Source organism: Seriola lalandi, unplaced genomic scaffold (genome assembly GCF_002814215.2).
Source record: "Seriola lalandi dorsalis isolate HSWRI2012SDOR001 ecotype SW California unplaced genomic scaffold, Sedor1 jcf7180002054387, whole genome shotgun sequence".
Classification (NCBI taxonomy): domain Eukaryota; kingdom Metazoa; phylum Chordata; class Actinopteri; order Carangiformes; family Carangidae; genus Seriola; species Seriola lalandi.
Window position 1 is genome coordinate 86096 of NW_019524940.1, and position 16051 is coordinate 102146.

Below are 16051 nucleotides of genomic sequence, written 5' to 3' on the forward strand. Positions count from 1 at the left end.
TGGCCCGATAGCTTACCACGGAGATTTGGTCACAATCACTCATTCAAACAATTGTTCCTATTTTGTTAATCTATTTAATGAGACATCCAGAAACAGCCTCTGGTCCTCTGGTCCCACCTTGTAAATTTATGTTGCGTCAAGTTTGAAATATAACACCGGAACTAATGTCAAGTAGCTTTCATATGTAGCCTATTTTTTATTTTATTTTTTATTTTATTGATCTGACCCTAACCCCAACCCCTTTGAATATTGCAATACAATAGTTAACTGTAATAGACATTACGCACTCAAGCACAGGGCACTCTTACTTTTGAAAAGGAGGAGTACACACAATCAATAATTATGTGAGAGTTAGAAAAAAATTAATAAAACGTCTCCTTCTATAGTTGCAGATCTGCAAAATCACTGTGGGGTAAACAAGGCTGCATAACAGCTTTCTCCCAACAGACATCTGCTTTCTGTTTCCAGTTAACTGCTACAAAACCTTAAACTGCACGTTCGTCAACCGGGCTTTTATTTTTGAAGCAATAACCGGAAAGACTATTTATTTTCTTTCTGTCTCAGTCAGACTTGACTGGTACTGAGACAGAGGAGGAGCGGAGGAGAGAGCTGGGAGTGCCATGCCCTGTCTATCAAACAGTGGACTGGTTCGACTTGTCACGGAGCCTTTCGGACAAACAATGTAATTCAGTAACAGAAAATAGTAAGTTGTTAGTTAAAGAAGAAGGGAAGAGGCAACGGCAACACCGAGGCGTCGCAACGGAGTAACTACGCAGGATGGGCGAGCAGGCGGACACTGCGTTTAAAACCACTGGTTCCAAGTGGCTGCTGCCAGTCAGCGAATACTTGGGCTTTCCTCTTGATCAGGTAGGATCATCTGCCCATAAATCGCAAACTAACGGGGATATTTCTGTGGCATTAAAGAGCATTTTTCCAAGATATATTGTCGTCTCAATAGCACTCAACATAGTTCACAATTGTATAGATTGGAGACTTTTGATGTTTTTTTTCTCTCCAAAATGTTTCAAAATTAGGCTACTTAAGATTTATAGCCAATCTTGACAGTTTACAAATATAGCAGCAAAGCTAAACATCTTTACAGAATTAATATGATACCACTGAAGATGATGAAACAAGAGGGGAGCACTTATTATGACCTTACCATGCAGTCACACACAGTATGTGCCTGTAATTTAACAAGGAGCACGTGGTGTGTTGACCGTTATGAGCAGCTCTAGGCTCCCATCCTGATCACTGTCTCTCTCACACAGGTGAACTTTTTGGCGTGCCAGCTGTTTGCCCTGGCTGCTGCCTTCTGGTTTCGTCTCTACCTCAGTCCGAGCCATGCCAATCCCCTGGTCAGACACGCTGTGGCCACTCTCCTTGGCATTGCCTTTCTCATCTTCTGCTTTGGATGGTAGGGCACCTGTCACATGCATTGCGCCATTCATATTCTCTCATATGATGTTACACTCATTCATATACACCGAGCCAATGCCATGCCTAGATCACCAACATGTGTTAAGTGAAAATATGTAACAGTTAAGTCTCTGTAGAAGATGACCAATGAGCAGATCTCAGCTACCAATTGTCTACCTTCCTGACAAATAAATAAACAGGGCTGATTTGTGCAGAGTCCAGTGCTGCAGGCATATAATTATAGGAAGACAATGAGGCTGTAGACAATAAGAGCACGCAGGAGACATGTGGTCGCATTTGATCCATGAGTAACATGTTTCAGGGGAAATGTGTCAAGGCTCTACTGGCACGCACTATCATATCACAGACATACAACATAATGTCGCACTTCAATCTTAAATAAAGAACACTGTATTATTCAAATAATAGTGATGATACACATTTTCTCATTGTGGGTTTGTCCTTTTCTACAGGTACTCAGTTCATATCCTGACAGTGGTGGTTGCAAGCTACCTGATCATTGTCAACACCGACATCAATAATGTACACAGGTAAGTCTTTGCCTTCATACAAAGGGAGATCAATATAAAAGTCCGGGATATGGCAATGTTTTGGTGACAAAATCTTGGATTATAAAATATTGCAGCACTGAAATGTGTTGGAATTTGTGATATGTGAACATATCACATATTTTATTTAATGCTCTGTGCAATCATTCAATACCTTCTTTTTGGCACATCTTGTAAGGGAAAGTTTGAACAATCTTAAATATGTAGTTCTGTTATTTGTAGCCATTTACTTGTGTGGTTGGTTATAGTCAAAAAATCCTGTGGTACACATTAATCAAGAAGTTGGGACATGTTTGTGTCTAGACCAGAATGACCAATCTATCTGTCATCACGGTGACAGGTGAATGACAGACCTGCTAACATAGCAGCATCTCATTTCCAAGATAGTGGTGCAAAGCTAGTCACTGATGACTCCAGGTAAAACTTGTCAGACAAGATCAGCCCAGAAACTATGTACGTCACAGGTGTGCGTATGCTGGAGTGGGCAGATGGCTTAGTCTAGATAATGGCAATAATATTGATCATTTAGTTAGTTGCTAATGCAGTTTTTTGACATTTAGATCTTTAACAAAAAAAAAAAACTTTTTTTGTTGCCCACCCCCTTGAACTTTCTCATTCATTCACTCCGTCCCACACATTCCAACAAGGACTTCAGAGCAATCCACCCGCCTAATTATCCTCCTGTTAAAATGTGGCCTGAGCCAAAATACTGTTGTTGAAGGCATTAAACAAACGCAAAACACATCCAATGAAAAGCAGCCTGACATGCCAGCTGGACCCGTCTGTTACATCAAGACAGTCGGACTGTGTGCATAGGTTTGTGTCTTTTTCTCTAATGTTTATAGTATTTTTTGTAGCATAGATGTTATATGTGTTTGTTGGCTTGTATGTAAACAACTTGGCTCAAGTGTATCATGGTAGTTTATTTTTTATTTTTATGAATAGAGCAAAATGAGGTTTGGTTCGGTTTGTCTGGTATTCATGTTTAAAGGGAGAGGAAGATAAAAACCAGTATTGTTCTGTACACATGGAAGCAAATCACAGTGTAAACTTTGTTCCGAGTTAAACATGCATAACACGCTTCTTTATCACAGGAACTCTGAATGTATCAAGCCAATCTCAGCACACTGCAGTGCTTACCTGCGAAATGAGTAATCAGTCTGCTATGTTCCAGTGTCAGTACTTCTGACATCTAAGAATTTGTTGTGTCAAAATATCCTGCTGTCAAAACATTTCTCTGACCCACTATATATGACCATTATTTTTGATATTAATATATTTTAGATTGCAGTTCATGAAGTCATTATTTGGTACACAATGTGAGATGTATAATAGACTATAAATGTGTGTAAGAGTTGTTATCTCACCTGTCCTTTTTTATTTGGACAATAGATGGGTCAATTATTTGGTATCGAAGTCTTGCGTGGTGTTGAAATTATTATTCCTAACATGATCTGTTTGTTTGACGTTGGTGTCCTTAAGGGCTAGTTCTTAAACTCATGGATGCCTTTTTATGTCTCAGTTGAATTTATTCTATGTTAAGTTGTAGTTTTATCTAAGATTAAGTCAGTTCGTACACTTTTATGGTCTCCAGTAGCAGCTCCTCTCGTAAGTCAGGTTACAGTAATCACATCTTTACATTCCTTTAAGACAGATGGCTGGTCTAATTGAACTGCATGCTGAAACTTAGATATTTTTTAAAGTCATTCTGACTGATTTCCAATTTGCAAGTGCACACACTAACAAAGTTTGCAGCCACAGCAAATGTAAAAAATACAATAATTAAAGTGAAATTATGTTATGATAAATACATTTCTAAAGAAAACTGATAACATGAGTCTAGTCATTCTGTAAGAACTTGTGAAAAAGGCAATGACACAAAGCTAAGTTCCTTTGTATTGCACAGGAAAATACTGCTAATTGGCAAATCCTGCTAATGTGCACAATACAAAACAAATTTACTCACTCTCATTTCCAGTAATGTCTTATGACTAAACAGCTATGTTCGCATAAGAAACTGTAACTGAAGACATTTCTGAACCTACCAAGACATAAACAAGTGACCAAGAGGTGGCAGCCCTACTAGGTAGCATTTACAGGTAATCTATGTATCACCATCTCAATTCCCCTTTTCTGATTTTGTTTTGTTAATTCCTCCATGTACAGATATTCCATGGTGACAGCTATGGGCTATCTGACAGTGTGCCAAGTGAGCCGAGTCTTCATCTTTAACTATGGCATACTGTCCACTGACTTCTCTGGGTAAGGAAAAACTTAATCACTCAGTTGCCTCATCTCTTTTCCTCCTTCTTTGCCACACCTTCTTGGTGATGGCATATTAATCACTCCAGTCTTAGAGCAGTTCTTATGTTATCAGTTAACGTTTCCAAACTGTGTGGTACCTGATTACACAGTCATCAGTGCCACGGCCTTGTGTAAATACAACACCACAGATTTAAAAAAAAAAAAAAAAAAAAAAGCAGCAGTGTGAATTGTTCACAGTTGACATTGTCCGGCAAGGTAGAGTAAAGGTACTCACTGCCTCCTGGCAACTGTAACATTGTTGTGTTAGAAACAAGCCTGCCTCTAAAGGAGAGGACCATTTGCTCTCTGGAGGGTTTCTCTACAATAAAGTATTACATTTCCTCTTGGACTTTACAGGGATCATAAAGAAGTGCTCAAAAATGAACATAGGAAACTGGGAGGGGATTTTCTATTACAGAAAATGGCACTACTACTGCCACATTGATGGGATGGAGTTGCTTTGATAAGGAGGGTTGTAATTTTGTTAAAATACTGCTTATCTCATTGTGGAGCACCTCTCATATAAAGAGCAGGGCCTCCCATGATTCGTAAAATCTGACTAAACATGGAGCTGCCAATACACATGCTTTGTCAGAATAATGGCTGAGGTGGTACCTGTGTTTTTACTAGAAATGATCACATCAGATAAAGTGGATACTAGCATTTCTGTGTGTATTTGTGCTTTTAAAGGTGACAGCTGACTTTGCTGGCTCCTGTATTCAGCAATTTTTTTCCCCGTTCTCATGTGGATGAATTTGCTGGCAGCCTCGCTCGCACTCCACATGACTTTGGTGATGATCAGCCAGGCCTGTGAGTCAGCCTTTGGAAGGATCATATACTGAATCGAGATCCAGCTTCTTCAGGCTTCCAGAGTAGACAGATAAATGGCTGTGAGTCACAGAGGTGGTGTAATGTGTATGTGTAACTAATTGCTCTAAATCAAATCACATCAAGTTGGTTTATATAGAATGTTTAAACCAGCCGGAGTTGACTAAAGTGCTGTACACATTTTAATTAAAGGCAGAAACCATGTAAAGCTTTATTAAAAAAAAAAAAAAAAAAAGGATCTTGAAATTGATTCTGTTTTTGACAGATAGCCAGTGCAGGGATGCTGGTACTGGTGTCTTTTCTGGTACCAGGTAGGAGTCTTGCTACTGCATTCTGCACCAGCTGCAGGCGAGACAAAAAGGACTGCCCAGTACAGTACCCAGGTGCAGTGAGTTGCAATGATACAGCCTTGATAAGATTAATGTGGTGGTAACAGTCTTCGAGGATGGATGGACTTAAGTTTAGCCATGATCCTCAGCTGAAGATGGCAACCTTTAACCACAGAGTTTGTCAAATTTCACTGCCAAGTCAAATACTTCTAGTATGGGCACGAAGGTTTGATGTCAGTGGCCTGAAGTGTGCTAGCTACGCTTCCTGTGGCATTCGGGGAACCAAAAGTAATCACTTCTGTCTTGTTGTCGTTCAGCTGAAGACAGTTATTTTGCCATCCAGCATTTTACATCCTGGAGGCAATTAAGGATGGATATGAAAGTGATATAATCCCCTGGATTCAATGGAGGAGATATTTGTGTGATCAGTGTAGCATTGGAAGGAGATTGTAACTGTTGACATTATATTGTTTACATAGTTTATATGATTTGGTTACTTTTGTAAGACCAATTTCATAATTGGGAATTTATTTGGGCTGCATTTGTTATTTGTACTTTTTTTTTCATTCAGAATGAGCAATAGTAGTATTATTTGAAGGTTTAGCTCAAAGTTGCACATGAAATCGGGGCTGTGTTCGAGTGAGTAAGACTTTTTGACAACAAACAAGCATAAAACATGGATATGAATATGAGCCAGTGAAAGTTTATGTTGGTTGCACCAGACTTTAATGAGAAGTGAACAGTTATAAGGAAGACACAAAATGTTATTCCTCATGCTGGACATGCTGATGCTAATGTTAAGGTAACATGTTTATGCTGTGTGTTCAGTTTTCACAGTAGATTTTGGTGAGAAATCTCCAAATTCATATCAGTAGGAAAAAAGCCATTTGTGTCTAGCTGTGCTTTGAGGGAAGTAAAGAGATGTTTTGCTTGCAGAAGATGGAGCCTAAAGGGAGAATATACAAAGCAAGTAAAATGACCCCTACAATGGAGCCTTGGGGTACTCCACAAGTAATTGGGACAGTAGAGTAAAAGAAGCTCCCTGACTTAACAGAGAAAGTCCTGTCTGTTCAGCAGGAGGCAAACCACTGAAGGCAAGGTCCTGGATGCCACTACTTACCCAGGATTTAATGAAATGATCCGGTCAGACACAGGATTTGCAATTCACTTTTTCTTGTATAACAGCAGGCCTTTTTGTCGGGGATTATCTGGTTTTCTACTTAAGTGGTGTTCTGGTTATCACCGTGGTATCTTGTGTTGCTTTCCCTGTAGGAAGATGTCAAACACAGTAAATCTAGAGCTTGCCTCTACAGTCTGTGTGTTATTCTCCTGTCTGTTAGCATTTCCATAACCTGATCTTTTCTGAATTTGTGCAAGGCAGCAGAACAGAAATTGAACTGGGTCAAAATCTCATGTACTGTGCCAACACTACATGGAAAAACAGAGTCTGTGGGCTACAGTGGAGCAGTGTCGCACATACTGGCTGGCACCCTGAAAATGTTTCTCTAAAGCCAACTGCCAACTCTCATTGAGCTAGCACTGCCAGCCGCACGGCCAGCCCCTCTCTGCCTCAGTTTTCCATGCTGTGCACACAATGCAGCCCCCTCCGACACTGGTTCCTGTGTGTATGCGAGACACAGAGAGAGAGAGAGAGAGAGAGAGAGAGAGAGAGTGAGAAAGGGAGAGGGAGAGATGTAGTTAAATGTGTGCTTATGTGCCTTTGTGCACACACACTCACATTCTTGGGACAGAGAGGTCTCTATCTGTGAATGAAACTAGGAGAGGGGGTGTGAAACTAGTCTGTTCAAACTTACTGTACAGGAGCTTAATGCCCTCCACTGTTATCTCACTTCCAGCACTTTTTGGTATCAAATGACTAACCTACTGAAACAAATTAAACCAAACTTTAAACTGTAGCTTCAAGGAAACATTGCACAAACATGAGCTATTGTACACTTTTATATTAATTGTATGTTCACTTATTCTACTGTTTAAACTGCCCTCACAGTTTACATGGTAATGCAATGTAATGTACTGTGTCTTGCTCTTGATAACAGTGTAATTTTAATATTTATTGCATTGCAAATACGTGTGAAAAAACCCACAGTATTAGTATAGAAATCGTCTTACTTTTGTACTTTAGGACATGATTTTCTCTATAACATGAGTTTTTCAAGATGAAGATTTGGTTGTCCTGGTTTCAAAAGTGATTAAGTGAACATTTGTGTGTTTGAACGAATTGCATTGGAGTAATAAGTGACCTGGCATGACACTGCTAGAAGAGAATGAAGTGATTCACAAGGGAAAATAAATTCTGTAGCCTCACAGAGGCGCAGTAGACAGTTGCTTAGGGCACGCTTTGTTTCAGGTCGGTCGTATAGTAAATTACTAAAAAGTGCTCTTTTTCAGACAGACATGCTGCTTGCTGATGTGTCATGGTCTCTATTTTTGATTTTTTAAACATTTTAAAACATGGTAGCTCTACTCCAAACTGTCACAACTGCCCATATACATGAGGCTGGGTTTTTTGAGGCTAAATACACCAGAATGCTTTTGACTGCTAAAAGATCACCAGTACTTATTATCTTGATGTATATCTGTTTTTTTTTCATATGTATGTTTAATCTTAACTTCATATATTTATTTTCTCACCTCACAATCCACCAAGTCAGCTCAGCAGTTGAAATCTGTGTTTTTCTCCAAACTTTTACAGTTGAATGAAATCATTTATCTGCCTTTTCTGCTCAGGCCTCTGATGATAGTAACTCAGAAGATCACCACACTGGCTTTCCAGCTCCATGACGGTAAGATAGAGGAGAGGATGCTCACAGACACACACACTCTTACACACTCAAATGCACACATATGTTGGCAAGCCTTTAACAGTGGTCGCAACAAGCTCTCACAACATTTAACTAAGAAGCTTTTTTAACTGCCAATTGGTTAATTGGTTAACCTGGGGTAAAAGGAAAAGCTCTGATGTTGCTAAGAACATTAACAATGGCTAACTTCTACTCGAATGTCCCAGTCAGCCCCTGACAGTGTGACAGGGAGTCATTGTGCACAAAATCATGGTGCTGTCGAATAAAGCCATCATGGATTTCATTAGCAACACCTGTGCTTCCATGAAAAAGACCTAGAGTGAAATTCAATAATTCTATAATGGAAGAAAAGAAATAAGAAAATTTAAAGAGAGTGATGAAAAGTGGCAAAATGAAAGTTTCCAAGCAGGCGTACTGATGACTTCATCCCTTGTCTTTCAGGTATGTGTAAGAAATCTGAACAGCTGACTCCGGAGCAGAAGTTTCTGGCGATAAAGTAAGTTTTTATAGTGGAAAAACTGAGGGCATTTCATATGTTAATAGGTTAATATGTATCTGGCACCAGTGTTCAATGCACCGGTGTTCCTGTCAAAGTATGTGTACACAGAAGGCTACATCTGTATTAACACCATATTAAAAGAAAAAATAACACTTTCCTTTCCTTTAGCCACGAGGAACAATGACAAGGAGATGCAATCATGGTGAATAGCTTATTCGTGTAAAAAGCATGCTGAGAACGTAGAGAACAGGGATCTTTTTGCATGGAGTATACTACATTTGTATGCATGTTAATCTATAAAACCACATTCATCATGTGCCGTGCATGCAATTTTAAAACAAAATGGAAAATATATCAATAAATGATCATAACCATAATGTTGTTCTTGTGTTATAAACTTATTTTCATCACCTTATTTTAAGATTCCTCTACTCCCTATAGGTTTGGGTATCAACTGTATTTTATTGATACTGATTCTGATTTTACTTAACAATTCTGGTTATACTGTAAACATGATATACAGGGTTTAATGCGTGCATAACCAGCAATTGTAAACAGAAGCTCAGCAGGTCAAAACGTTGCTTTGAGAAATCAATAAACTTGTTGAAAAGCAGATTTCTTCATGACTTCCTGGTTTTTCAGTATTTTTGGTTACAAGTCAGAACCAGTTCTCAATACTGAACCCTGTTTCCCTTAAGGCTGCCTAACTGCTATAATCAGAGGGCCTAAAAGAAGCAAATCAAAACCTAATTTCTAACATGTAGATTGCCTCTGTGTGAAAAAACTTTTGTCTTTCAGAGAATGTTAACTGTTTGTATGCTTTTCATCTGCCAAACAACAATACAATTTTACAGCCTTTTTAATTGTTAATTTTTATTTCAAAAAATATGGCATGCATTTTTCTCATTTCCAACTAACTTAAACAAAAATACCACAGTACCACAGTTGCATTTCACCTGAAGTGATAAGTGTTTTCATACTGGAAGTAAAAGGGTTCCCTGTTCTGTTGTCAGTGATTTCCTCTATTGTTCTTTCTGCAGTATGAGGCCTTCTCTCATTGAATACCTGAGTTACAATCTGAACTTCCTGAGTGTCTTGGTGGGACCGTGCAGTGATTATAAGGACTACATAGACTTCATAGAGGGCACACACATTAGCCAGAGGCTCAGGCAGCGCTCTGGGACGTGTACTGGGCAGAATGGCTATGATAAGACACCGGACCTGTCACCTTTGGTAAGTTCATGAATATCTGTTTGCTGCTCCCTCTTCTCATTGTATTCAATGACACAGCACAACCTTGGACTATAGAAGGGCACTGCTCAGAAGTTATCAATTTTCTCTGCAGCCTGCTGTCTGTCAAAAGCTGCTGGTGTGCTGTGGCTGTATGCTGTTCTTCCTCATTGTGACTCGGTCCTTGCCAGTAACGTACAATGTGGACCCCTACTTTGTCAGCCACGCCCCCTTCCTCAACAGGCTCAACTACGCTTTCTTCTCCATACAAGCAGCAAGGCCCAAATTCTACTTTGCCTGGACACTAGGTGAGCACAGCATGTGTGTTTAGTTGGAGTGCTGTGGTTGGCCAATCATACTGTCACCTGCTAACATGAAGAGGACATAGTTTTTACTGTCATGTAAGTCACAATCTTCTTTTTCCAGCCGATGCTGTGAACAACGCTGCAGGTTTTGGTTTCTTGGGGATGGATGAAAATGGACAGCCATCATGGGATCTCATCTGCAACCTCAACATCTTGGGGATTGAGGTACCGTCAGTGTTTCACATGACTTAAAAAAATAGGAAAAAAAAGACCATACAGTCCTGGCGCTGTGTTAGAATTCATGCAAATTCATTTGGGTCAAAATCCATCATTGACTTATGGATTGTAGCACACAGTTACTGTTATGTGAATATTGTTTTTCATTGATAGATGACAATTTTTTTTCAGACTGCGACCAGCTTCAAGACATTCATAGACAACTGGAATATCAGAACAGGAATTTGGCTCAAAACGTAAGTGCTGCAATTATGAACTTCAGTACTCCTGTATACAGTCAGAAAACATTTCCTTGGCTTTTCATTTCACATACATACTCTCATCTCCTCAGTGTGTGTTATGACCGAGCCCCCAAGCACCGGTTGGCGTTGACCTTCATCCTGTCTGCCCTTTGGCATGGTGTTTATCCAGGGTATTATTTTACCTTCATCACAGCCATCCCCATCACCATGGCAGCACGAGCAGTGAGTACCTTACCTCCGCTGCAAATTCCAATTAATAATCCAGCGTACAACTGAAAAGAAAATCAACAGTTATTATTTTGTCAAGTAGTCATTTTGTAATTTTGATAGCTTAATCAGTTTCCCAGTCTTTACAAAAAACATATAACATTTAACTTAATTTCTTATTGTAACTGCAAAAAATTGATTCTCGAAATGTGTATTTGTCAGAAAAGACTTGTACCTGTATAAGAAGGGCTTGAATAAAGTTTCTATTCCAAAACTTTGTTCTGGCTCCTGATAGTAGACGTTATACCACAACAAAATACAACATACAGAAACACTGTAGCTCTAGAAGTTTAAATTAATGCAATCTGAGAAAAACTGAAAAAAGATTTTTTGTTAAGATTACAGCAGCAGCATATCTTAAGTACATCCATTTTTTTCACTAGTGTGAAATAAAGCAATTATTTATCCCTCTCTGTTTATCTTTCTCTCCTCTCCAGATAAGGAAATCTATTCGCCACTACTTCCTGGGCTCCAGAGGCTTGAAGATGAGTTACGACATCTTAACTTGGGCAGCCACTCAGCTGGCCATCTGCTACACTGTGATGCCTTTTCTACTTCTTGCAGTAGAGCCCACTTTGGTTTATTACAGGTATGTCCTACCCGGCTTAAATTATTTTAAGCCCAATTTGTGCTGGATCACAAAGTATCTTCTCTATTTTAAAAATTAAAAAAAGTGCATACTGTGTTGTGAATGTTTTTTCTGTGTATGATTTAACAGTTTTAATTTGAGAATGAGTGCATTTGCAAAGATATGTCTACTTAGAGTTGAGTTCAGGCTGGTTCAGCAGATAGTTTCTGGTAGCTTGGTGCATCTGTCATAGAACAATCCTTTTATCACTTTCATTTAGCCCAAAAATACCAACTCACTATTTCAGATGATAAATTGTTTCGGATTTTTATGGTTTTATCGTTAAGTTTCACCATGGCCAACTGTACACCGACTTATTCTCGTCAAATGGTTGCACACACCATTTTCTCTGGCTTTTTCTTGTTGCTCAGCTAAATGCAATAAACAAAGGAGCTCCTCTTCTTGCTATTTGGCGGTCGCTATCTTATTCTCTAGTGCATGTGAAGAATGCGTCTGTGTATGCACGACCCTGATTGTATGTATAGATTGTATACTGCACACTGATTATATGTAAGCGCATGCCCAGATGTCTGCATCCATATTGAAGTTTGAGCAAACCTTCATGTGAGAAGAGAAAAGCAGTGAGATGTGGTTAGGAGTGGGACATTTTGGCTGTTTGTACATGGTGTACACACAAATTTGTGTTTAGTCTGAGGAAGTATTCCTGAAAGCCCTCTCAACAAACTGAAGTTGTCATACTCTATGTCATACCGACTTACTCCTAAGGCCCAAGTGTCTTGTTTTGTCTGACCAAGATCCTTTTTAATAGATTAAAAAAATAGTTGCAGATTCATTATCTGTTGATCTACAAATCACTGCAACCCCAGTACTAATCTATGTAACCCTTTCTGATCCCTTTCTACTGACTTCTGATATTTATTAAGGTTTTTCTCTTTTTTTCTAATACAGTTCAACAAATAGTTTAGTTTTTAACATGTTATTTTGTGGCCTGCTTTATTTTCTCATGTCACATTTCCCTAATGTTCAAGGTAGAAAAGTTACCCTCGGTTTTTCCTCCTTTCTTTCTTAGGTCTATGTACTTCCACGTGCACATCATCAGCATTCTGGCTGCGATCGCCCTGCATCGGAAACACAAAACCAGGGACCCCTCTGCGACCACTAAAACATTTTCCTCCGCCTCCTCCTTCTCGTCTTCGTGCTCAGCCCAGTGCCAGCCTGTTCACTCCAACAACAATGACAAAGTAGACTGAAAATCCCCTCTTCATGTTCTTTTACCAGGCTCTCAGTCCAGTGTTCTCTCAAAGACAAGTGAGCATCCCTAAAGGGCATTCAGCCAACTTCAAACGGGAAACCAGTGTGTTATTTATTTTTTTGGGGACATAATGCAGGATTTGAGCCTATATGGTGCTGGATGTGCACAGGAAGAGCCGTTCTGCCATATTGCAAGATTAAGACAATGCATTAAACATAAGCTCAGCAGGCAGACTGAAAAGAGAAACATTAGCTGATGGGAATATCTCTGGTACCACCGTCAACACCACCAGGACCCTAGCCTCCCTCCACTTTCCATAGCCACTATTCCCTACATGCCCATCTCAACACCAGCCTGCCTGCTCCAGCAACAATGCAACAGTGTGAAGAGAGAAAGGAGGCTCACTTTTTATCCCTGTCCTCTATCTGCACTGTCCTGCCCCATGGTGGGATGAAAGCCAGGACAGTGGGAGAACAGCTCAAACAAGGCACAAATACCAGGACACACACACACACACACACACACACACACACACACACACACACAAATACACAAAAACTCATGCATAAACAGACACTTGGAAACAAATATGCACATACTCTCTCTTAGACACGCTCGTACTTGGCCACACTCTGATGGCACACAAAGGCTGCCCTTGTGTGGCCACAACAAAAGAGCATGCCATGGGGAGAGAGAGCCCATGTACCCGCTGCACCCACTGTGCCCAGAGGATGTGTGTGTGTGTGTGTGTGTGTGTGTGTGTGTGTGTGTGTGTGTGTGTGTGTTGACCCTCTGCATTATCTCAGTGACCCTGTGTGTGTGTGTGTGTGGACCTCGTCATGAAAAACTGTGGTCTGTCTCGATATTCCTCCCACTGGGTCGAGAGCAGCTTGAAATACAAATTAGACTATATAGCTCTCAAACTCTCCACTGAAACCGTAACTATTGAAGTTTTTATTGAAGGCAAGAGGACAGCTCTTCCAGGTGAGGAGACTTGACTGTTCTCTTGAACAAGTAAACACTTTATTATAGTTTTTTATGGATAATCCTGTCCTGTAGCTATCCCCCTGTAAACAAAAGGGAGTGGCTAACAGATATTTAAAGAATAAACCATACGGTCGGCCGACAAGCTCTTGCTCATGTTGGTTTGCATCTGCACCGAATTGTAATAAATTATGAAACGGTGCAATATGAGCACAAAGTGAAGCTAACTATAAAAAACAAAGACTTTCCAATCATTATCATTCTACTTTCCCCAAGGAATATGTTTTTCTGCTGAAGCAGTAGGGAATGTAATATTGACACAGTTCTTATCATGTGAACGGTGCTGGAAACCTGCTATCATGATATAAAGTAATTGAACAAAAAGCTGTGGCGAAACTGAGAGGAAATACATTTGAAGTTCCTCTTTTTGGGAGGTACCCATTGCACATTCAAAGAATGGAAAATATGATCAAAAAACAGGAATTTTACAAGTTAAAATGTATTTCTTGTCAGTGGGAGTTTGGTGTTGTGTTCTTTCTGAGAAAGAACACATTTAAAACTAGATTTACCAGAGCTTATCAGCAGCTGCAGGTTGATTGAACAGAGACACCTGCTGGTTGTTTGTACTGTCTGAACTCTGCTGAATGAAGTAATGAAGGTAAGCCATGTGGGACTGACTGAAACTGCCACTGCGCAGCATCTCCCAATGCAGCTTCATACCGACCATGAGTTGAACACCTACTTTTCCCCTAATAGTATAATTTCTTTGCAAAATTTCACAATAGCTTCACTTCACTAGCTTATACCTTTGCACACTTAGAAGCTGATGTTTGTGGTTAGAAAATACGGTGAAAACTGACACATTTTCTTAAATTATTAATTATTGTTCTGTTGTTTCTCGTTATGGAAGCGTTATCACTCATGAGAGGTTCGGGAGCATTGGGAGAATTAAAAGTGGCACAGTGGCTTGGTTATTAATGGTGCTATCTGCTGCAGGCTAGCATGTTAATTTTCAGCTACAATTATGGGTTGATTATAAAGAGGTTTGCTAACAATGCTAACAAGTTGCAATGCAAGAAATCTTTTTGGTAATGTGCCTGGTGAAGAACAATTACACTTGAAAATGCCAGCTTGTCCCTTTTTAAATGCATGTGAAGAGCATATTTAACAGTTTAATCATGCACTAATTGTAATGCATTTTATTACCTGCCTTATATCTTTTAGGCTAATCTCAACTTTTTGAGTTCAGTAAAATGTATTTTATGACTTGCCTGTTTTGGCTCAGTTTACATATTGACTGAAGCCTCTTATTCTTAATATGTAGAGCCTGTTTGTACAAGAAAAAAAAAATCAAAAACGGTGTAGCCTACAGGTGTTTCGTATTTTTCTATCGGGACAGAAGATAACATCTGTGTAACATGAAAATCTCACCTCTTAGCTTTGCTGTGACAGGGACCCCGTCCACAAAACAAGTGTTGACATTAGGCGGGGGGGGGGGGGGGGGGGGGGGGGGGGCATTTCATCTAATTAACAGTAATTATTAGACAAATACCACAGGGGTCATTGTTCAAGGGGTAAATTATCAAGATTTTAGGTGAAACGAGAAGTAGCGGAATGTGCAAATTAACCTATTGTTATAGTCTCTCAGCTAATTAGAACAAATTACTTTCAAGACTTTTTTATCTCTTGGGTTAGGGTTTTGAGTAAAGATGGCAATATTTAATTTTTGTGAATTATTTTAATGTTTAGCTGCACATTAGTACCTCTCTTGGAGTTAATGAAGTGTCAGTAGTGAGTTGTCTGGGGACCTGTAGCCATTTATGTGCAAAAAGCCATTTTGCCTGCAATTATTAACAATTAGACCTGGAAAAAAAAAAAAAAAAAACCTAAATGTTGATGGCAATTCAATTTGTCCCCACAACAGACATTGTCGAACACTTGACTGCACCTCAACTCCTCAAGTGGTGTGTGTGCTGAAAAATGAAACTGCTCGTCCCAAGTACTGCTTTGATATAGCATGAAATTGCTTTTGTGAAACAACCCTGAGTAACTGATATGGAACGAGCTGTAGCCTTTAAATATGTTTGTGTTATCAATAACATGTTCACGGCATTGTATGTCTGCATGTGTTTTTAGGGCAGGGAAATGAGCGATGAGTGGCACATATATAGTATG

General features: G+C 39.6%; 1 protein-coding gene across 1 annotated transcript; it reads left to right on the plus strand.

Moving 5' to 3' along the window:
• The first annotated feature begins 596 nt into the window (after window positions 1-596).
• Window positions 597-15373, plus strand: mboat1 (membrane bound O-acyltransferase domain containing 1). Its single transcript, XM_023409308.2, has 13 exons — window positions 597-867; window positions 1272-1417; window positions 1893-1970; window positions 4155-4250; window positions 8198-8253; window positions 8713-8767; window positions 9811-10003; window positions 10116-10308; window positions 10427-10530; window positions 10714-10778; window positions 10874-11006; window positions 11489-11640; window positions 12710-15373. The coding sequence occupies exons 1-13, from the start codon at window positions 778-780 to the stop codon at window positions 12888-12890; spliced, it is 1542 nt and encodes a 513-aa protein (XP_023265076.1). The 5' UTR covers window positions 597-777; the 3' UTR covers window positions 12891-15373.
• The last annotated feature ends 678 nt before the right edge of the window (window positions 15374-16051 follow it).